This window comes from Piliocolobus tephrosceles, chromosome 5, assembly GCF_002776525.5.
Source record: "Piliocolobus tephrosceles isolate RC106 chromosome 5, ASM277652v3, whole genome shotgun sequence".
Lineage (NCBI taxonomy): Eukaryota > Metazoa > Chordata > Mammalia > Primates > Cercopithecidae > Piliocolobus > Piliocolobus tephrosceles.
This window is the reverse complement of record NC_045438.1, coordinates 11293000-11316511: the sequence shown is the minus strand read 5'-3', so window position 1 is coordinate 11316511 and position 23512 is coordinate 11293000. Positions and strand designations below refer to the sequence as shown.

The following is a 23512-nucleotide window of genomic DNA, read 5'->3' as shown; positions in this document are numbered from 1 at the left end:
CCAGGCTCAAGTGATCCTCCTGACTCATTTTTTTTTTGGTAGAGACAAGGTCTCCCTGCTGCCTATGCTGGTCTCAAACTCCTGGGCTCAAGTGATCTTCCTACCTTGGCCTCCCAAAGTGCTGGGATTATAGGTGTGAGCCACTGTGCCCAGCCTTAATCGTTCATAATGTTCATGATTTCTCTGGATAACATAGTCACGTAAAATTAGAATTTCAGGGTATTAACCCTTCTGAAGTTAGAAAACAATATATATTGGTTTTTATACTCAACAAATAGTACGTGGTTCAAACAGTAAAAAGTGAGACTAAAATGGCTTAAAATGATTAACTTTATTTTCAGCAGATTTAAAAAATTTGTAAATATATATTACATATAATTAAGTTATACATATTAATTTAAGCTATCATAAATCTGTTACTAGTTGCTTCTATTTATTTCTCTTCTAGACTAGTAACTCACGCTTCAAGTCAAATTCCTATGTAGAAGGGGTTAGGGACAAGTAAGAAAAGTTACAAGTAGTTCTGAGTTACTGTATCTATACTCAGAACCTTGCATATAATTCTGCTAAGTCACGCCATTACATGAGTATTACATGTCTGTCTTCTCCAATGACTGAGACTATGTCTCATTCACCTTTATATTTTCTTGCACCCAAAAGTGCCTATTACAGTTCTTATAATAAAACACCAGAAAAGTTACATTTGCTTTAATAAAACCAATTACCCTTTTGATTGTAACAACGATCAAAAGGAGATTATTCAGTCTTTAAGAAGCTAAAACTCAAACTTACAGTTAAGATCTGTGTACTTGCCCTCCAAAGCTTGTACATATGCTTCATATTGTTTCCATCTAATAAAAAAACCATACATTAGTTGTTATAATAAAATAGCTTTTATTAAATAAACTAGAAGATATCTATAAACTCACAGATTTTAGTAATACTGAGCATTCTGCTGGATGATTTTTCATTTTAAATCTAGTTTTCTTAGACAGAGTCTCGCTCTGTCCCCCAGGCTGGAGCACAGTGGCACAAACAGGGTCTGGGCTCAAGCAATATCCCTGCCTGAGCTTCCTGTATAGCTGGGACCAAAGGCACATGGCTAATTTTTTATAGAGAGGGGGTCTCACTGTTGCCCAGGCTGGTCTTGAACTCCGGGGCTCAAATGATCCTCACACCTTGGCCTCCCAAACTGCTGAAATTACAGGCCTTAGTCACCACATCCCGGCCTAAATCTAGTTTAACTGATAATAAAGTAGTCCCTCATTATTCCTTCCCATTTTACAGGAAACAGGTAAAAGGAGATATATAGAGAAGGTGTTTTCTGCTGAGAACATGCCAAGCGTGCTCTGGGTGAGATCAAACCCCAGATTTGGTTTGATACTTTGGTATCACTGACGATGTTCAGGATAATCCTGGATTATAGAAGTTGAAAAAAAAAATCCTGCTGCTACTTTCATATGTTGTCCCCTTGAAACAAAAGGCATATTAGAAATGTGCCTAATTATGTAGAACTGAAGGTTCTTATATTTTGGCTCTTTTGTGAAAATACCATGTGACTCTTCTCAAGGTAATATCAATTTCTGCCTGTAAACACAGGGGGAGAATACAACATTTTTCAAGACTGTAATTTAACAATCACATCTAACTGGCAGAAACCTGCATGCCATACGCTATCGGAATACAAGGGGACTGTTTTTCTTCATTATACTTCTCTACCTTCAATACATACACTGCTAAGTCTTCTTAGCAATAAGGATTTTTCCCAGTCTTATTAGGCAGTTCCTAATGGAAAGTACCCTGCCCTGAATGTCTGTTCTCCTGCATACTTAACAGCCATGTTTTCAAGCTGCTCTTAAGGTACAGTTAATTAAAATTTGGCTTTAGAAAACCATTTTATAATCTTAAAAACAGGCTTGCCATGAGTTATTAATGTTACAACATAATGAACAAAAAGGCTCACGCCTGTAATCCTAACATGGGATTTTTTGGGAGGCCGAGGCGGGCGGATCATGAGGTCAAGAAATCGAGACCATCCTGGCCAACACAGTGAAATTTCGTCTCTACTGAAAATACAAAAAAATTAGCAGGACATGGTGGTGCATGCCTGTAGTCCCAGCTACTTGGGAGGCTGAGGCAGGAGAATCACTTGACTGGGAGGCGGCGGTTGCAGTGAACTGTGATTGCACCATTGCATTCCAGATTGGTGACAGAGCGAGACTCTGTCTTAAAAAAAAAAAAAAAAGAAAAGAAAAACCTTCTTAATACCAAACTAATCCACTTTCTATATAAACACTACTGTTAAGCTAAGGTCATGCTTTGTTTTTATGGCACTTACAACCTAGGACACGTAGAGTTTACCAAATATTTGGGAATGTATAAGAGAAAGGTCTCAGTGGAGGCTATAAAAGAACAATTTATTGGCCAGGCGCGGTGGCTCAAGCCTGTAATCCCAGCACTTTGGGAGGCCGAGACGGGCGGATCACGAGGTCAGGAGATCGAGACCATCCTGGCTAACACGGTGAAACCCCATCTCTACTAAAAAATACAAAACTCTAGCCGGGCGAGGTGGCGGGCGCCTGTAGTCCCAGCTACTCGGGAGGCTGAGGCAGGAGAATGGCGTAAACCCAAGAGGCGGAGCTTGCAGTGAGCTGAGATCTGGCCACTGTGCTCCAGCCTGGGTGACAGAGTGAGACTCCGTCTCAACAAAAAAAAAAAAAAGAACAATTTATTTTAGAAGAACAGAAAAATATAAAAACTGAAGCAAGAACATGTATATCACAAGGATACAAGGTATAGACTAGTTAAATAAGTAGCAGTTGGTTTAAAATCACCAAGGAAATTAAAGAGGAAAAAATCCACCTAAAAGTCTTACATGAGAATTCCCTAAGGACAGATGTTAAACTGACTGCAAGGTAATACATTGCATATAATTTAGAAACCTTAAAGGTATCTTAAAATAAAACATTTCTATGATTCTTTATTAAGATTACTGATTTTTCCCCTCCTACAGTTAAATCAAGAAAATGACTGCAAAGACTAACCAGAGCAATTATGTAAGAAGGCATAAAAAGAAGTGTACAATGCCAGAGGTAGGGAAAAAAAAAATCATGGCCGGGCATGGCGGCCCATGGCTGTAATTTCAGCACTTTGGGAGGCCGAGGTGAGAGAATCACTTCAGGCCAGGCATTCAAGACTAGCCTGAGCAACACCTCACCTCTATTATAATTTATATATACATTATATATATGTATATATGTTATTGTTTTAACACACGTGTTGTTGTTTTAATAGTTAAATAAACAAACAAAAAACCCAGCATTGAGTAGTAGTGTATCTTAAGGTAAGTATCTACTTCAGCATAAGACAGAGTGTTTTAGAATACCAACAATTTAAGTTTTATGTGCAGGAAGACAAAGGTATGCAATGGAAACTGTCCTATGTATGAGATCATGGCAAAAAAAAAAAAAAAAAAACCAGTATGTTCATAATACAGTAGCTGTGCAAAGGTCAAAGCAGGAAATTGTCACACTGTAGGAAACAACAAAATCTGTGTTACTCTATCTCACAAAATATCTTTTCTCTCCCCCGCTTTCAGCTTGTTAAAATACTCATTTTATTTTTATCTAAAAGTTATCAAAGCTATAAAACACAGAACACCCTACTTCCGGATTTCTTACACAATCTATAAAGATTATATGCTATACTTGACAATTTGCTTTTGTAAGACATTTATAAGACAACCACAGAAATTCAGAACTGGAAGTCACCTTTAAAAATAACCCCCCCCAAAAAGAAATAAAAAATAAAAATAAAAAAAAAAAATAACCCAACCGCTTCAACTTACAGATGAGAAAATGAAGAGTATGAAGTTAAATGAGCTGGTCAAAGTCACACTAATAAGAAAAAGTAACCTCACTTCATTAGTAAATTATGTATTTCTTCTATAAATACAAGTTCATCTTTCAGGATTACATTTTTTTTTCAAATGTTAAACACGAAAAGAAAAACTACACAAAACAAACCATATATTTGTTAAACTTATAGCTTCCTAGTAGTTCTTCAAAGTGTTACGTTTTCCTCAGTGTTAATATAAGAAATAGGTCATAGTATGTTCAAAAAGTACATTAAATTATTTGAGGATGTAACAACATTAAAAATAATATCTGGAACAAAGACAATTACAGTGTAGAGGCATAATACAATGTTCTATACAAAGATTTTATTTTTGAACAAATAACATTTTACCTTAGAATTAACTCATCTCTTGCCATAACTTTGAAGTCTGTTTCACTCAGTCGAACCTATAAAGAGAATTACAATATGAATTGAGTGATCTTCCTGAAGACACAAAGCTCTATGAGACCTATGAAACACCTCCTGAGTGTGAGATTTAAACAGCTCAGTACATAATTATCACTAAAAAAAATTATTTTATTACAAAAGTTTTTTTTCTTTTTTTAAGGTAAACCATTTGTTATCTTAACAATGGGCATCATCATTAGGAAAATGCACATTAAAATCCCAGGTATCACCACACACTGATTAGAATGGCTAAAATAAAAATTAGCGGCAACACCAAATGCTGGTGAGGATTCAGAGAAACTGAAGTTTCCTACACTGCAGGTGAGAATGTAAAATGGTCTCAAAAAGATATATACTACATGGTGTCGTTTATATAACACTCTGAAATAACAATTACAGAAATGGAGATAAACTAGTGGTTGCCAGGGGTCAGGCATGGAGAGGGAGGGGGTGGATGTGGCTACAAAATAATAACTCAATGAAGCTTTATGGTAATAGTTCAGATATGTATCTTGATTAATGATGGTTACACAAAGCTAGACATGATAAAATTGCACATAGCTCTTCCCCACTCCCCCCACAAACAGTACAAGTATAACGTGAAATGTGCATAAGCTCTGTGGATTGTATCAATGTCAATTCCCTGATTTTCAGTTATTAGAGATGTCTGCTAGTCATGCAAGACGTTAACAATGAAGGAGGCTCAGTGAAAGCTGCACAGAACCTCTCTGGACATTTATTTGCAACTTCCTGTGAATCTATAATTATTTGAAAATAAAAAGTTGAAAGAAGGGCATAAGCTGACATGCTTCAATAATTGAGAAACAGTATATTCGCTATACCAAATAAAGGCTGTAAAGGTGAGATAACTCTCCTATTTCAGTATAAAATTAAGGCTTTGGTGGGCATTGTGGCCAATGCCTCCTGCACTTTGGGAGACTGAGGCAGGAGGATATCTTGAAATTCAGGAGTTCAAGATCAGCCTGGGTAACACGGCAAAACTCCATCTCTACCAAAAAATACAAAAATTAGGCGTAGCAGCACACCTGCAGTCTGAGCTACTTTGGGGGGCAGAGGTGGGAGGATTGCATAAGCTGGGGTATGAGGCCACAATGAGCCAAGATTGTACGACTGTACTCCAGTATGGGCGACAGAGTGAGACCCTGTCTCAGAAAATAAAAAATAAAAAGAAAATAAAGGCTTTATTAGTACTTCCTTATTTTATTAGTATTTTCCTTATTTCACTTAAATTTTTTTCCTTAAAAATGTTTCAAATTATAATAATGACCAGTAAAATAGTATTACCATAAAATAGAATGGGGGGACTATCGTAGTGTAATATATTAAAAGGCTGCCAAAGGCAGCTCACGCTTATTATCCCAGCACTTTGGAAAGCAGAGGCAGGTGGCTATCTCTTGAACCCAGGAGTTCGAGATCAGCCTGGGCAACATGGCAAAACCCCATCTCTACAAGAAACACAAAAATTAGCTGGGTGTGGTGGCACGTACTTGTAGCCCCCAGATACTCAGGAGGCTGAGGTGGGATGATCACTAGAGCCCAGGAGGCGGAGACTGCAGTGAGCTGAGATTGCACCACTGCACTCCAGCCTGGGCGACAGAGCAAGACCCTGTTCCAAGGGAGGAAAATCAAAGGCTACCAGAGGGAACACACAGTAATTCTCAGATTATGAAAGTTTAATACAATCCTTTACTCATTTTATGAGTAATTTGACTCCACAACAGGAAACTTCTGTAGTATCTACTCACTTCAATATTCAGTTTAGTTAAGCACATGCCCTGCTTTCCCAATTGAATCACAAATTCCTCCTAGAGAGTATGTTGCTCTTTTATAACATCCACTGTGTGTGTGTGTATGTAAGAGTAAACTCGAGGTAGGAATGCACAGCAGGGGGAGATTGAGACTAGACAACAAAATTTCAGAGACAAACGTAGAATTTGAAAACTAGCTATAACCATTTTTAAAAAATAAAGTAGTTTTTAATTATAATCAAAGGGATTTACACTAGGAAAAGAATAATATACTCATAATCTCCATTTTTGACGTTATTTGTATATACGTAGCTGGAAATATTCACATAATGAACGTTAAGAGTAGACCATGGGAATATTATTATAACTAAAGTTTTCCAAAATCTGAAAATATTCTAAAAATATACTGATATAAGATACAACATCTAGCACATTGTACAACTGCAATGCTATTATTGTTATAAAGGCAAAGAAATGAGAAATAAGCAAACAATGATAATCCTTCAAGTCTTTTTTTTTTTTTAAAGTGCTTACAACTGCTTTAAAAAAAAAACAAAACCCAAAACAAAACAAAAAACCCAAAACCAAAACCCATACCTTCTTGGGAAGAGGTTCTTCGTTGGTCATCTTGAATCCTAAAAAAAAAGTTGAGGGAAAACAAGTTCAATTGATTTTCTTCCAGTGAAAGTAGGAATAAAAAATACTGACTCTTTCAAATCAATTTATTAGTGAACTAAATTACTGTCGAGTAATTACAATTTAAATAATTTAAAAAGTTTTAGATTTACAAAAAGCGGCAAAGATATTACAGAGTTCCTATATACTCTACACCCAGATCCTCCTCTGTTAACATCTTCCTTTATTATAGTTATTGGGTAGTTTTTACAAATTCCCTCATAAAAAAGCTGATCAGCCATTCAAATCATTTGATGTCACCATAAAGGGTCAAGAGAAATATAATTTTTCATCACACTATTACAATCCCCCTATGAAAGTCTCGTCACAGATGTGATACTGACCTCAAGTAGTATCCTAGCCATGTTGCTAAGGGGCTATTAAAGGGTAATACCAGCTTAAGTCTTCCTTTTATAGCATTAGGTTGTTAAAGCAAGGCAGTACCTACCACAGTCATAATTTACTACTGCCCAATAGTTTTTTTTTAGATATATTATATATTTTATTTTTATTTTTTTGAGACACAGTCTCATTCTGTCGCCCAGGATGGAGTGCAGTGGTGCAATCTCGGCTCACTGCAACCTCCGCCTCCTGGGTTCAAGCAATTGCAATTCTCTTGCCTCAGCCCCCCAAGTAGCTAGGACTACAGGTGCGAGCCACCATACCTGGCTAGTTTATGTTTTTTTTTTTTTTTTTTTTTTTTTTGAGACGGAGTCTCGCTCTGTCACCCAGGCTGGAGTGCAGTGGCCGGATCTCAGCTCACTGCAAGCTCTGCCTCCCGGGTTTATGCCATTCTCCTGCCTCAGCCTCCCGAGTAGCTGGGACTACAGGCGCCCGCCACCTCGCCCAGCTAGTTTTTTTTTTGTATTTTTTAGTAGAGACGGGGTTTCACCACGTTAGCCAGGATGGTCTTGATCTCCTGACCTCGTGATCCACCCGTCTCAGCCTCCCAAAGTGCTGGGATTACAGGCTTCAGCCACCGCGCCCGGCTTAATGTATTTTTAGTAGAGATGGGGTTTCACCCTGTTGGTTAGGCTGGTCTCGAACTCCTGACTTTGCGATCTGCCGGCCTTGGCCTCCCAAAGTGCTGGGATTACAGGCATGAGCCACCGCACCCGGCCTATATTTTGAAATATTATGTATATGCTAGGTGTGATGGCTCACGCCTGTAATCCCAGCATTTTGGGAGGCTGGCAGGTGGATCACTTGAGGTCAGGGGTTCAAGACAAGCCTGGCCAACATGGTGAAACCCGGTCTCTACTAAAAACAAAAAAATTAGCCGGGAGTAGTGGCACATGCCTATAATCCCAGCTAGTAGGGAGACTGAGGCAGGAGAATTGCCTGAATCCAGGAGGTGGAGGTTGCAGTCAGCTGAGATGGCACGCCACTGCATTCCATCCTGGGCAACATCCATCTCAAACAAACAACAAAAACTCATCTACACGTGTATGTCACACCTTAATAAAAATATTCCTACGGTATTTAATTTTATGGCAAATATTTTGCATCTCAAAATTAGCTTCTTTATTATACAAAATTCACTTAACCCTGTTTCAAAGATAGGTTAATGAATTCAAGTAGAGAACACTTTATTATATGCTATTTTTTAGAATGAATGCTAATAGCAGCTGTTATTTGTTAAACTACAAATCCATACAATAAAAAAAGACAAAGGGAAAAATGTGTAATAAACGTACCTTACGCATCACGTTAAAGTACAAGGTCGGAAAAAAAAAGTATACAACATGAAGAGCTAACCTGACAAACATAAAATCTTTATATAAAAATTCTGAGGATTAAAAAATTGAATCAGGTTCTGAGTACCAGTGATCTTTTGAAAAAGCATCGAAATTGCAATCGGCATATTAATAATTTATACAAATTAAGAAATTAGTTCTTATACTAGTTATTCTTATTCTTTCTTTCTTAAGAGATAGGGACCCACCATAGTGCCCAGGATAGTCTTGAACTCTTAAGTCATCTTCTCACCTCAGCCTCCCAAGTAGCTAGGACTACACGTGCAAGGATCATGCCCAGCCCTAGGTATTATTTCTAATAGCACAGACATAAATTGTTCCCTTACTTTACAGTATTTATGGTTTATTTTACTTACCCATACTTACTATAAATTCTAAACTACTAGAAATTTGACCAAAAGCTTGGAATGCTAAACTGAATTTTTTTTTGAGATGGAGTCTCACTCTGTTGGCAGGCTGGAGTGCTATGGCCCCATCTCGAAAGCTACTTGAGGCTGATGTGGTGGCTCACACTTGTAATCCCAACACTTTGGGAGGCTGGGGCAGGAGAGCTGCTTGAGCCTAGGAGTTTGAAACGAGCCTGGGCAATGTGGTAAGACCCTGTCTCTCATTAAAACAAACAAAACACACAAACACCAAAACTACTTGATTTCTCCCACTTGATTTTGAGATTCCTCAAAAGGAGATAACCTTCCAACAGCATTTTTTATACTATGTACAATCTCAACTCTACTTTATAAATGAAACATTCTAATCATACTGTTATTAAATCCTGGTTTTCAGATTAAGTAAATTGTGTTGAAGAAAGCAGAATTCAGAGGAAAAATCATAAATTGATCTAGGTTACTGGCTTGCTTCTTTCTCTCTTTAATCTTTTTTTTTTTTTGGAGATGGAGTTTCACTCTTGTTGCCCAGGCTGGAGTGCAATGGCGCAATCTTGGCTCACCGCAACCTCCAACTCCTGGGTTCAAGCAATTCTCCTGCTTCAGCCTCCCAAGTAGCTGGGATTACAGGCAAGCGCCACCACACGCAGCTAATTTTTTTGTATTTTTAGTAGAGACAGGGTTTCTCCACGTTGGTCAGGTTGGTCCTGAAATCCCCACCTCAGGTGATCTGCCCACCTCAGCCTCCCAAAGTGCTGGGACTACAGGCGTGAGCCACTGTGCCAGGCTTTTTTTTTTTTTTTCCTGAGACAGAGTCTTGCTCTGTCACCCAGACCAGAGTGCAGTGGTGCGATCATGGCTCACTGCAATCTTGACCTCCCAGGCTCAAGTGATCCTCCTGGCCTCAGTCTCCTGAGTACCTGGGACTACAGGCATGTGCCACCACACTCAGCTAATTTTTGTACTTTTTGGTAGAGACGGGATTTCACCATGCTGCCCAGGCTGGTATCGAACTCCTGGGCTCAAGCAATCCAACTGCCTCGGCCTCCCAAAGTGCTGGCATTACAGGCGTGAGCCACTGCACTCTGCCTTCCCTCTTTAATCTTCCTTAAGGGATATAGTAAACTGATAAAAAAAAACTCAGTATATTATTTGTTTCTGAGATAACTGTAAAAAGTCTATTTCACTGAGCAAGTCACTCTGTCCTATGAAGACATAAACCGTATTACTATGAATAAAATGTATATATTTTCTTCTTTAAACTGGTTCCTGCCTACTTTATGACCCTTGTTGCCCAGTTTATAATCTCTGCTACTATTATAGAAAGCCGCTTTGTAACTACCTTAACCTGGTGGCAGTCATTTTAATCATTTGAGAAACCATCACCATATTTTAACTCCACATGTCTAACTACTTCTATTTTAGCATGACACGTGCATCCACTCCATTAGATTGCAAAGTCTTAGAACTCAGATATCAAAAACGGCATTTCCTTGTAATTTCCCATTTTTCTAGAGCGAAATATTAATTTTATACACACACACACGCATACATACACACCCACCCACCCCGGAGTCTTTGTTGCCCAGGCTGGAGTGCAATGGTGCGATCTCGGCTCACTGCAACCTCCGCAGTCTGGGTTCAAGTGATTCTCCTGCCTCAGCCTCCTGAGTAGCTGAGATTACAGGGGCCCACCACCACTTTCAGCTAATTTTTATATTTTTAGTTTCACCATGTTGACCAGGCTGGTCTCGAACTCCTGACCTCAGGTGATCCGCCTGCCTTGGCCTCCAGAAGTGTTGGGATTACATGTGTGAGCCACCACACCCGGCCAATATTTTTAATTTAAAAAATCTTAAAAGACAATTTTAGCTGTACATATTTAACCAGTACATCAGTATCTGTATCTATGTATATGCAAACACAAAATTTTGAGAACCAACCAGGAACTTCATGTAACAGGTACTGCGGTAAGAGAGTGAGTTTGAAAACAGCTGTATTTATCACTAAGGCTAGGTGGTATACCTTTTATCTAGTTACTTGGCATCCTACCTACTCAGTATGTACAATTTTAGTTGTAATACTGAAGTATCATTGACGCTATTCAATATAAATTCCAGTTTATGAAAGTTATTATAGTTGGCCCTTGAACAACCCAAGTTTTAGCTGCATGGGTCCATTTATATGTGGATTTTTTTCAATCAAACTCAGATAAAAAATACAGTACTCGGATCAAAAATACAGCATTCATGGGATGCGAAACCTGAGTATGCAAAGGGCAGACTTTTCATACACCAGGGCTCAAATTCCTATGCCAGGATTTTGGCAAGGATTGTCTGTGTATGTTTCTACAACCTGACACTTCCTGGATCCCACTATCTTCCTGGCTCTCAGCATCATAAAGTTACTTGCTTACTCTCTCTTTTTTTTTTTTTTTTTGAGACAGAGTCTCGCTCTGTCGCCCGGGCTGGAGTGCAGTGGCCCAATCTCAGCTCACTGCAAGCTCCGCCTCCCGGGTTTACGCCATTCTCCTGCCTCAGCCTCCGAGTAGCTGGGACTACAGGCGCCCGCCACCTCGCATGGCTAGTTTTTTGTATTTTTTAGTAGAGACGGGGTTTCACCGTGTTAGCCAGGATGGTCTCGATCTCCTGACCTCGTGATCCGCCCGTCTCGGCCTCCCAAAGTGCTAGGATTACAGCCTTGAGCCACCATGCCCGGCGCTTACTCTCTTCTTAAAGTTTACTTGCTTCTTCATAAAGTTGACTTGCTTACCCTCTTCTTAAAGACAGGTATCCATATTCTTATTCCATTAAAATAAAATTAACTGTAAGCTTAGTTAGCAACGAGATGATAATCTGTTTTTAAACGGCATTGAAAGGACTGAGAAACACATGAAGACAATTCTGATAACCTTGGTATTCTAAAACAGGCTATCAACTTTGCAAATACAAAAGTAGCAAAATCTCTGCACCTCAGTTTCCCCACCTCAAAGAGAATTACTGCAACCAGGGTCCAAATATTGTGCTATTTCTGAAGACAGATATTAATCTTTAGCATGGTAACTGGAACAAAATGGGCATTTAATTATTAGTTTCCTTCTCCCCATCAAAAACACAGACTCAGTGTTTCTTGAAACACCTGAAGAGATAATCCACAGGTTGTGGATAATAGTCACACTGTCCTCCTGACTGTTTCTAACACTTACCGCGGAATTCTTGGCATCTCCAATGTTTAGAATTCTACACAGAAGTTACTTAAATTTTCTTTCTCTCTCTCTTTTTCTGAGACAGAGTCTCACTCTGTCGCCCAGCCTGGAGTGCAGTGACTTGATCATGGGTCACTGCAGCCTCTATCTCTTGGGCTCAACTGATCCTCTTGCCTCAGCCTCCTGTGTAGCTGGGATCACAGGCGTGCACCACCATGCCCAGTTAATTTTTTTTTTCTTATTAGTAGAGATGAGGTCTTGCTATGTTGCCCAGGCTGGTCTTGAACTCCTAGGCTCAAGTGATCCTCCTCTTTGGGCCTCCAAAAGTGCTGGAATTACAGTTGTGAGCCACCATGCCCAGCCTACAGTTACTGAAATTTTTCTTTTTTTTTTGTTTTGAGACGGAGTCTCTCTCTGTTGCCCAGGATGGAGTGCAGGGGCATACCCTCGGCTCACTGCAACCTCCATCTCCTGGGTTCAAGTGACTCTACTGCCTCAGCCTCCTGAGGAGCTGGCACTACAGGCGTGTGCCACCATGCCCAGCTAATTTTTTTTTTTTTAAAGTACAGACAGCATTTCACTATGTTGGCCAGGCTGGTCTTGAACTCGACGTTGGCTTACGTTCTTTTTAAAAAGTTTGACATCGAGTAGATTTTAATTAAATGGAGATTTTTACTGAAATTTTTTTTTAAAATAAAATTCTGTATTTGTAATGTAAGTCAGGTGTAAATACAGGTTTTGGATAAACGTGTATGCTTTCTAAGTCAATTCTCAGAGTCACTTTTAAGATCACTCTAGCTGTCTGAGGTATTCAGCTTGGGAAATTCAGAGCCTCAGCATTTTGAAAGAAAATCCTTTCTCAACTTTAATCTGATGAAAAGTAAATCTTTCCTTGACAGTCCACCATGATTTGCCACAAAGTTAAATGCACCATCTGGCAAAATCAAACTAGAACAGGTTCAAAATTTACAACTATCTAACGACACTGAACTATTTGGTCAAAATAGAACCTAACTGGCAATTTTGACTTTCACACTGCAAGAATGTACTGAGAAGTTTGGTATTCCCCAGGGCAATTTTTTTTTCTTTTTTTAGTGCAAATGACAAACACAATTACCATTTAAAGTCAATTCTAGATTCATAAAGACAATGAATATTCCAGGTTTTCAGAACAATCTATTGTCGCATCAGAAAAACAGAATGACCATAACATCATTTGGAGTCAATTAAAGTTGAATCCTGAAGGAAAATAATAAAATATGCTCAGTTCTTATGAGTCACACATTGAATAACAGCACTTTTCAAAGTCAAAGTTAGTTCCCATTTTCCAGAATGAAAATGACTGTCAGTCATTAGGTGATTAGCTATTAGGTGATTAAAACAATTATTAATAAATTGGGGTAAGGGTCTCAAATTTGGTGCCCCCCAAAAAGGTGGTAACATGATTGACTAGTTTTAATATTACGTAAAGGTTTCAGTTATTTATGTAGATATTTCAGAGATAATATGTCTCAGAATATCAGGACAACCACCTACTCTTGATGCCTTAACATAGAAAAACAGGTTAGTATGGAGTTCAGTCTTGACTAGTTAGGTGCCTAGCATCCCAGATCCCAGTACCTTCCTGGCTTTCAGCATCATAAAGTTAGGTAACTCAGTTTCCTATGAAAGGAGGCAAGCGCCAGCCAACACACGGTACCTTGGTGAAACAAATCACAGCTGAATATAAGAAACCAATCTTCAGACACTGTAGTAGCAAGGTACTGATGAGGAACTGAAAGGCCATCTTTTCCTTACCCTCTATCTGCCATGTGTGATTTCAAGCAAGTCTTTTAACTCTTGCAGTTTCAAGTCAGCAAAAAGATAATTTTGCCTGCCTCACAAAGTGCAGCAAATATTAATGCTTTCAGCACAACAAAAATGCTACAAATAGATTTTTCAAACAAAATATGAACATAATATGAACATAAAAGGCAACTTCAATGTGCACTTAGAAAAAATTAAATTCTACTAACTGTATCTTCAAAGGCAGAAAATATTTATAGCACTATATTCTAGTTAGATAGAACACCCTGTTATACACAATGAAGTACACTATTGTGGAGATACTGAAAAGTTTTTCTGTGTTAAGCTTAGTAACTACAAGAAACAAAATATTTAGAGGCAGAAAGTTGGAGACAACTAAAAAAATTAAAAACACTATCTTCAGTCTTGTTTTGCTGAAGGACCTACTAACACACAATTTTGACGAGCAAGAAACAAATAAATAATCTAAACTGCTAAACAATATATTCAAAGGATTCAATACTACATACAAGACCATAAGAGACCTTGAACGCTTTACTGTACTGTACAAATTGTGACAATGCTCATCTCCACATCATAGGGCTTTTACACATTTTCTGTTTCATCTCTACCAGCTTATTTCTGACAAACAATACACAAAAATATTTCCAGCAAACATGACTCAACGTTGAATTGGAAAAGCTACACATAAAAGAGCCATGTAAAAATAAGCTGTGCCTGGGACACACTATTATTATTACTTTTATCCTTTAGGAGTTAGACATTCTGGTAGCTTGGACAAATTCTGCCACTGAAAAAGTCCTAAAAATACTGAACTTTTAAACTATGTGTCTGCTTAAGATACCTTAAGACCTAAAAGCACTGTAAGAAACACACCTACCCAAACCCGTAAAATGTAACCTCGACCTTATCACAAGCCAACCTGCGAACTTGCCTAATCAGATGCTACTCGAATGAATTAAAATGTATCCACCTTGAAAAGATTTTTCGCTCATAATTTTAAATTACGGTTTTAAATGACCACAACATGTTTATCGTAGAAAACTTAATGGTCAAAATTTTAATATCCAAGAAACGAGACCTTGTGATGGATCTATGACGTTCACTTATCTTCCGAAACAATGGAATTAACTGAAACTAGATAAAATAGGCACAAATACAACTTCTAACTGTAACATACTAACCGAAGTATTTCCCTACCAGACTAAGCAGTTTTTGTTTTTTTTTTTTTTTTACATAAACAGTTATGCTAGTCTTTGATAATGTTAAGCTAGTCCTTTGGGATCAACCAACCAAGTGACTTCCTTATCAAAACAAGAACTTGGCCTTTTCCACTACGTGTACACTGACTTCTGAAAAAAGGTTAAAAAAATAATGTAGTAACTGTCTCACAGGGATCCAAGATAAGACTTGGATTTCACAAAAATCTGCAAATAATTCGGTTTCTTTCCTCAGAATGCATGCACTCATTTAAAAATGGAAGTCTACAAGGGAACATAGCCGCAGTAACATCTTACTGCGTGACATGAAATGTAGGGAACGAACGTTTCTTTTCTTCCTTGCTGAACTCGGGAGAGGCCCAAGGGAGGTGGAGGGAGCGACACCGAGGCGAGGAAAAAACGAGCGCCGCCGCTCAGCCCGGGGAGGGCATCCTCCGGCCTCCATGAGTGGCCGGTCTCTCCGGCCGCCGGAGCACCCCTCTCACCCCGGGCCCTGGGGACGGAGGACGGAGATAAAATGGCCTCGACGCGGCGGAAGTGTTCCCCGCTGGCGGGAAGATAGAGCGGTAACGAGACTGGTGCCGCACCGGGCCCTAGCGGCCTCTCGGGTCCTGCCAGCCCCTTACCGGCCGGGGGCGGCTGCGCCCCAACCCTCAGCACCGGAGGTCCCCCGCGGCCGCTCCCGCCAGCCGGCCTGCACCTACCTCTTCAGGCGGAAGCCGCGCCGGCACCGCCAGTCGCATAGACCGAGGCCGCGCTGCCTGCCCTGCCGCCCGGGCCCCCCGGGCCCCCGCGCAGCCGGACAGCTCTGCCGCCTGCCCCGCCGCGCTCCTAGTCCCGCCGCAACCCCAGCGCTCCCCTTTATTTGTGGGTCTCGCTGCCACAAAATGGCGCTGAGGGAGGAAACCAGGACTCGCCGCCCGGCCCCGCCCCGCCACCCGGCTCCGCTCCGCCCTGCCCCGCCCCACAGCCAGCCCAAACTCGCCGCAGGCCAGCGCCACTGCCTCCCGCCTCCCGCCAGCCTCCCCGCTCCGCCATGTTCGCGTTCTGGCCCACTCACAGAAGAGTCGCCTTTCAGGCGTGGCCGCAGTCACTCGCCCTCCGCCGGGCCCTGCTAGGAGAGGAAAGGTGAAGGGAGGGAGGCCGCCAGCCTAGCCCGATCGGGGCCTCGAGGCGCAGTGGAGCAGCTGCTCCCCGGTAACACGCCCCGTCCTTTCCCAGGAGCCTGGCGCGAGCTCCGCGGGCGCCGGAGCTCAGCTAGCGCGGTAAGGGAAGCGGCCGAAGGGAAGGGCGGGCCAGCGAGGTCGTAGGTCAGCCCCGGGGCATCACGGGAAGAGAAGGTGGACGTACTCGCCGGGGCCACCTGCGGCTGCGGGGCGGCCTCGTGCGGAGGGATCTGGGCGAAGGCGGCGCGTGATTGGCCGCTTTGTGTTCGCTACGCTCATCCGTGATGCTTCCGCGTTCCGGAGAACCAGGTAGCACCCCAGGAGAGAAGCGGTCGGCGGCGGGCCGCGGGCCTTTATTCTTAGCAGAAGCTCACCTGTAAGTTTTGAGAACTTAGAATCCGATATCCTCCCTCTCTTCAGTCGTGAGGCGCGGCCTCCTGGCCGCTGGGTTCGTTCCTCCTTGACATCTCTGGAGACGCATCGAGGAGCTATTGTTCTCTGGCGTGGGAGGTTGCGCTGTGTCCGCGGCGCTGAGGGCCCCTTGCTAACTCGAACGAGGGGAAGGCGGCCCTGTGAGGTTTAGTGAACCCAATCAAAGAGGTCCTGCAGGTGGACTAGACTCCCTGAAGCAAGGCCGCCATCTGGACCGCCGAGTAAGGGCGGTGTTACCTGGAGAACGTGAAGCAGTCTCTGAACACTTACTAGAGGAGCACGTAATTCTTTTGATTGGTCTGTCCGTAGCCGGCTTTCTCAAACCTGTTCATCCCCGAAGGAGTGTCTTGTTGAAGTACACTCCGGATGGTCATAGTATGTTCCCAGTGAATCACATCAGTCTGGAGAAAATCTTTGCAACTTGTATCGCAAGAGCTCTCAAAACTTGAAAACAAAAAGTCCAAAAGCCAAAGGAGAAAATGGGGAAGGACATGAACAGATGATTCTCAGAAAAAACACAGTAATTTTTTGTGTTCCATGTAATTCTATGTTCCTCATGAACATAGAAAGTCGCTCCACCTCACTTACAATGGAAATACACACTGAAATTGCCTTTTCTGGTGGGAGTGGAAAAATGGTTGAAGTTCTGTGGAGTACAAAATTACATGTGTTTGTTCTTACACCTTGAAGTTATACTTCTAACCCTAACCCTATTCTGAAGGTACAGCTCCACACACGGAAACAATAGGTACACAAGGTTATTGCAGTGCTGTCATAGCAAAAGTTAGGAATAACCCAAATATCCATTAATAGAGAACTGATAGGGAATGGTGCATCCATACAGTGCAGCCATTAAAAAGACTCATAACATAATCATGTGTTGCTTTGGAATGAGTCTCAAGTTATATCAAGTATTCACTTAAATAAGTATATTAAGTATTCACTTTATTCACAAGCAAAAATAAGCATATATGCTTTTATATATTTACTTAAATATGTAAAAATATATTTAATATGAATATTTATATATATATGCTTATTCTAGGGGAGAAATTGGAAGGATATCCTTGAAACTTAAAATAGTTACCTATGAAGAGTGGTGGGAAAGAGTGGAGGGGAGACAAGACTTCTCTGTCTTTGAACTTTTAGTTTTACATAGCCAAAAAGTAAACAAAAAAGAAAACAAAGTAAATCCTAAGGTTGAAAGCAAATAGAAACAAATGAACTTAACTAATACAACTAGAGATACACAGAAAAAGTAATTATTCTTTGGGGCTTTTTCTTTTTTTGAGACAGTCTCACTGTGTTGCCCAGGCTGGAGTGCAGTGGTGCAATCTCAGCTCACTGCAACCTCTGCCTCCTGGGTTCAAGCGATTCTCCCACCTCAGCCTCCTGAGCAGCTGGGATTATAGGCATGCGCCACCATCCCCTGCTGATTTTTGTATTTTTAGTAGAGATGGGGTTTCACCATGTTGGCCACGCTGGTCTCAAACTCCTGACCTCAGGTGATCTGCCTGCCTTGGTCTCCCAAAGTGCTGGGATTACAGACATGAGCCACCACCACTGGCCCCTCCGAGCTTTTGAACACAGTACTCTAGTAGTGTATCTGTGTTGAGATAGTGTAGTCTTTCCTTATGTGCCAGGAGATTGGATCTAGGACCTTCTGGGAGCATATACAGAAATCTGCATACTAAAGTCCCAGACCTGAGCATAGGGAAAGTTGGTTCTTTGTGTAGTTGTGTTTTGCATCCCACTGTACTTCTGCTTTGTTTTCTTCCTTCCTTCTCTTTCGTTTCTTTTTCTTTTCTTTTTTTCTTTCTCTCCCTCTCTTCTTCCCGCCTTCCCTCCCTCTCTCCATCCTTCCCTTTCTTCCTTTCCTTCCCTTGCTTTTCTTTTTTTTTCTTTTTTGAGAATGGGGTCTGACTGTCGTCCAGGCTGGAGTGCAGTGGTACGATCATGGCTCACTACAGCTAAATGTGACTTCCTGGGCTCAAGCAGTCCTCCCATCTCAGCCTCCTGAGTAGCTGGGACCACAGGCATGTGCCACCACATCTAGCTAATTTTTTCCTGTTTTTTTGTAGAGCACTATGTTGCCTAGGCTGGTCTTGAACTCCTGGGCTCAAGTGATCCTCCCACCTAGCCTCCCAAAATGCCAGGATTATAGGTGTGAGTCACCGTCCCTGGCCCCACTGTGTTTGGGTAAAAAAAAATCCACATATAAGTGGACCCTGGCAGTTCAAACCAGTGTTGTTCAAGGGTCAACTGTGTATCTTAAGGATGAAAAAAGTGCGAAGGAGCTTTCAGCTTCACTGATTTATGATTAATGGTAACATTGTTACTGTGGTTTTGAAACTATGTACTGCATATGGTAGGATAACATAAGTATTTTAATGTTACTATGTACAAAGACTTGCAGTGTATGAGAAAATGAGATACAAATGCAAGATCAAAGAAGTTCAGAAAAGGGCCAGGTGTCTGATGCCTGTAATCCCAGTACTTTGGTAGGCCAAGGTAGTTTGAGAGTTCCAGGAGTTTGAGACCAGCCTGGGCAACATAGCGAGACCTGTCTCCATTTTTTAAAAAATTTAAAACAATTTTTAAGAAGTTAATTGATCCTTGGGGGGAAAAAAAACTAATATAAAGAATTTTAAGAAGTTCAGAAGAGGCCGGGCGCGGTGGCTCAAGCCTGTAATCCCAGTACTTTGGGAGGCCAAGACGGGTGGATCACGAGGTCAGGAGATCGAGACCATCCTGGCTAACACGGTGAAACCCCATCTCTACTAAAAATACAAAAAAACTAGCTGGGCGAGGTGGCGGGCGCCTGTAGTCCCAGCTACTCTGGAGGCTGAGGCAGGAGAATGGCGTGGACCCGGGAGGCGGAGCTTGCAGTTAGCTGAGATCCGGCCACTGCACTCCAGCCTGGGCAACAGAGCAAGACTCCGTCTCAAAAAAAAAAAAAAAAAAAAGTTCAGAAGAAAAAAGTCTGTAATATTGAGAGTTTAAACTGGAGGGCTGGGTGCAGTGGCACACACCTGTAATCCCAGTGCTTTGGGAAGCCAAAGTGGCCTAGGAGTTCAAGACCAGCCTGGGCAACACAGTGAGATCTTGTCTCTACAAAATACGAAATAATAAAATAGCCAGGGGTGGTAGCCTGTGCCTATAGGCCTAGCTACTTGGGAGGCTAAGGCGAGGGGCCCAATTGAGCCCAGGAGTTTAAAGTTACAGTGAGCTGTGATATCACCATTGCACTCCAGCTTGGGCAATAGACCCTATCAAAAAGAAAAAAAAAAAAAGAAAAGAAAAAGGAAAAAAAAGTTAAACTGCAAAAAAAAAAGTAATGTCCTAGTTCTGTGGACTGAAAGGGCCTAGAAGCACTAGGGTGACCAGTTGTTCCAGTTTGCCACAGACAGAGGGGTTTTCCCTGGATGCTGGACTTTCAGGTTAAAACTGGAAGAGTCCCAGGTGAACCAGGATGTACGGGCATGGTCACCCTACAGTAACAGTGAGCACATCTAACACCCAGATCTTGGTTTCTAAATTCCATTTCCCACTAAAAAGATCCAGAGCTCCTTTGGAGAATTGGCTGATTCCAGCTCTGGGTTGGGAAAAGTACAAGATGAGCCAGGTATTTCATTGTGCCTAAATGCAAAGGAAGTGCTTAGACCAATGAGGCTATGCCAGCTGTATTTAGGAGAACAAACAAAACTAATCTATGGTGAAAGACAGCAGATCAGTGGTTGACTAGGAGGGGAAGAGAGAAGGAATTGACTGGAAAAGAAAATGGGAGAACTTTTGGGGGTGATGGAAATGTTCTGTGTCATGGTTAACGGGGATGTATACATCTGTCAAAATTCATCAAATCGTGTCACTATAAAGGATACATTTTATTGCAAACCAAATGAGAAAACAAAATCTGTTGACAACTTGCTGTAGCAAGGGAGTCAGCCACCATCCCTTACGTTTTGGCAGAGGTTCAAAGGCATGCAGAGCAGCGGGAAAGCTTTACAGTGGACAAAAGGAAAGGTTTCACAGGTATGCCTGACTGGAAGCTGGTGGCATGGGGAAGCTGGAAGCTAACTGCAAGTTGGCATCCTATGGGCTTGGTTAAAGGAGGATATTTGGTTTCCTGTGGATGGTCATAAGCTAGAAATGGGGACAAAAATTAGGGAAGCTGTCAATTTGTAATCAAGTCCTGGCCATTTTGAGCTGATTGTCATAGAAGTTATTATTTAGCTTCCTGGATTGCTACCAGAGATAGCAATCCAGAGATACCAGTGATAGAGTCTGATTTCCTACAAGTCTGGTTGATAGCAGGTTTGGCTTTCAGGCTGGGAGGACAGCACTTATGGTAGATAAGTGGTTGGTTTACTGGGCTAGTTGTTGCAGGTAATGGGTCAGAATTCTGCTTTTATGTATATTCTGGCCATTTTCCATTTGTATTTTTAGTCTCTCAAAAATACATTTTAGAGACATGGGAGCCAGCTTGAAGGATCTCCCACAGGCCAAATTTAGGGCAGTTTTAGCATCAAAAAGAAAATGAATACAATTGATTGCAAATACTAAATAAAAATCTGCTCTCTAGTACAGAGAAGAGAGAATAAGAAGAGGCAAAAATAGTTTCCCTCACTAGTAATATCTATTACATCAATTCGATACTCTGAAAATTAGTTATTAAAGGGAGATAGCGTTTACCCTGTTTGTTTTTTGTTTCATTTGTTTTTGTTTTTAAGACAGAGTCTTGCTCTGTCATCCAGACTGGAGTGCAGTGGCACGAACATGGCTCACTGTGGCCTTGACCTCCTGGGCTCAAATGATCCTCCTTCCTCCTCAGAAGAGCTGGGAGTACAGGTGCTCACCACCATACCTGGCTAAGTGTTTTTGCTTTTTTTTGGTTTTTTTAGAGATGGGGTCTTGCTATATTGCCCAGGCTGGTATTGAACTCCTGGGCTCAATGTTGCTCCCACCTCAACCTCCCAAAGCGTTGGGAGTACAGACATGAGCCACCGCTCCCAACCTACCCTGTTTTTTTTGCTGTTTTTTGTTTTTTTAAATAAAGAATGTGGTTTATCCCCAGTTGATGAGAAAAAACTCTACTATAGGATGCCAGCTAATAAGTATAGAATAAAATATAGAATTAGAAAATAACCATGATGCAAACCTTAATGAAATAATTGACTCAGACAAGGACTATCAATGGACTTTAAAACCTTTAGATGAAAAACTGCTGGGAAATGCCATCAAAGTATCATTCTACAGGCTACTTACCTAATTGTAAAAGAAATTACAGGCTGGGTGACGCCTGTAATCCTGGCACTTTGGGAGGCCGAGGCAGGCAGATCACGAGGTCAGGAGTTCAAGACCAACCTGGCCAACGTAGTGAAACCCCCATCTCTACTAAAAATACAAAAAAAAAAAAAAAAGTCGCAGTGGCTCACGCCTGTAATCCCAGCACTTTGGGAGGCCAAGGCAGGCGAATCACCTGAGGTTGGGAATTTGAGACCAGCCTGACCAACATGGAGAAACCCCATCTCTACTAAAAATACAAAATTAGCCGGGCGTGGTGGTGCATGCCTATACTCCCAGCTACTACTCAGGAGGCTGAGGCAGGAGAATCGCTTGAACTCGGGAGGCGGAGGTTGTGGTGAGCCAAGATCGCGCCATTGCACTCCAGCCTGGGCAAGGAGAGCAAAACTCCACCTCAAAAGTAAATAAATAAATAAGGCCGGGCGCGATGGCTCAAGCCTGTAATCCCAGCACTTTGGGAGGCCGAGACGGGCGGATCACGAGGTCAGGAGATCGAGACCATCCTGGCTAACACGGTGAAACCCCGTCTCTATTAACAACACAAAAAACTAGCCGGGCAAGGTGGCGGGCGCCTGTAGTCCCAGCTACTCGGGAGGCTGAGGCAGGAGAATGGCGGGAACCCGGGAGGCGGAGCTTGCAGTGAGCTGAGATCCGGCCACTGCACTCCAGCCTGGGCGACAGAGTGAGACTCCACCTCAAAAAATAAATAAATAAATAAATAAATAAATAGGCTGGGCGCAGTGGCTGCCTGTAGACCCAGCACTTTGGGAGGCCGAGGTGGGCAGATCACGAGGTCAGGAGATTTAGACCATCCTGGCTAACACAGTGAAACCCCGTCTCTACTAAAAGTACAAAAAATTAGCTGGGCATGATGGCGGGCACCTGTGGTCCCAGCTACTCGGAAGGCTGAGGCAGGAGAATGGTGTGAACCCAGGAAGCAGAGCTTGCAGCGAGCTGAGATTGTGACACTGCACTCCAGCCTAGGTGACAGAGGGAGACTCCGTCTCAAAAAAAATAAAAATAAATAAATAAAAAGTTTAAATAAAAATACAAAAAAAAATTAGTTGGGTGCAGTGGCATGCGCCTGTAGTTCCAGCTCCTCGGGAGGCTGAGGCAGGAGAATCACTTTAACCCAGGAGCGGAGGTTGCACTGAGCCGAGATCGCGTCATTGCATTACAGCCTGGGTGACCCAGCAAGACTCTCAAAAAAAAAAAAAAAAAAAAAAAAAAGGTTAAAATACACCTGTATAGTGGAGCCATCTGGTGGTCACCATTTGAACCAACCCATCAAATTTAGTATCAGTAATAGTGGGACAGCCTCCAGTTTACAGAAAATACAAGAGAAAGGGTTGTCGTGCAAACCTAATAGTACTAGCAAAGATAATTATTCTAAAAAAGAGTCATAAGACTATAAGCAATAAATATTGAGCAGCTGAGTTAGGCATGACCATTTCAAATGAAATACCAGTACATGATGAAAGTTACTTACA

At 41.8% G+C, this 23512-nt stretch overlaps 1 protein-coding gene across 4 annotated transcripts in view; it reads right to left on the bottom strand.

Annotated features, from left to right (window-relative positions):
* The window catches only part of WTAP (WT1 associated protein), a 31232-nt gene extending 13989 nt beyond the window's left edge, over window positions 1–17243 (bottom strand). For 2 of the 4 annotated variants that reach the window (XM_023219069.2, XM_023219071.2), the window contains exons 1-4: window positions 16181–17243; window positions 6672–6709; window positions 4249–4304; window positions 793–851 (exon numbers count right to left, since the gene is read on the bottom strand). In XM_023219069.2, coding sequence (XP_023074837.1) covers window positions 793–851; window positions 4249–4304; window positions 6672–6701 — 145 coding nt within the window. In that variant the 5' untranslated portion in view covers window positions 6702–6709; window positions 16181–17243. Of the gene's footprint in view, window positions 1–792; window positions 852–4248; window positions 4305–6671; window positions 6710–15824; window positions 16069–16180 lie in introns of those variants that run through there. The other 2 variants (XM_023219068.1, XM_023219070.1) reach the window with 1 other exon arrangement.
* Between the last annotated feature and the right edge of the window lie 6269 nt (window positions 17244–23512).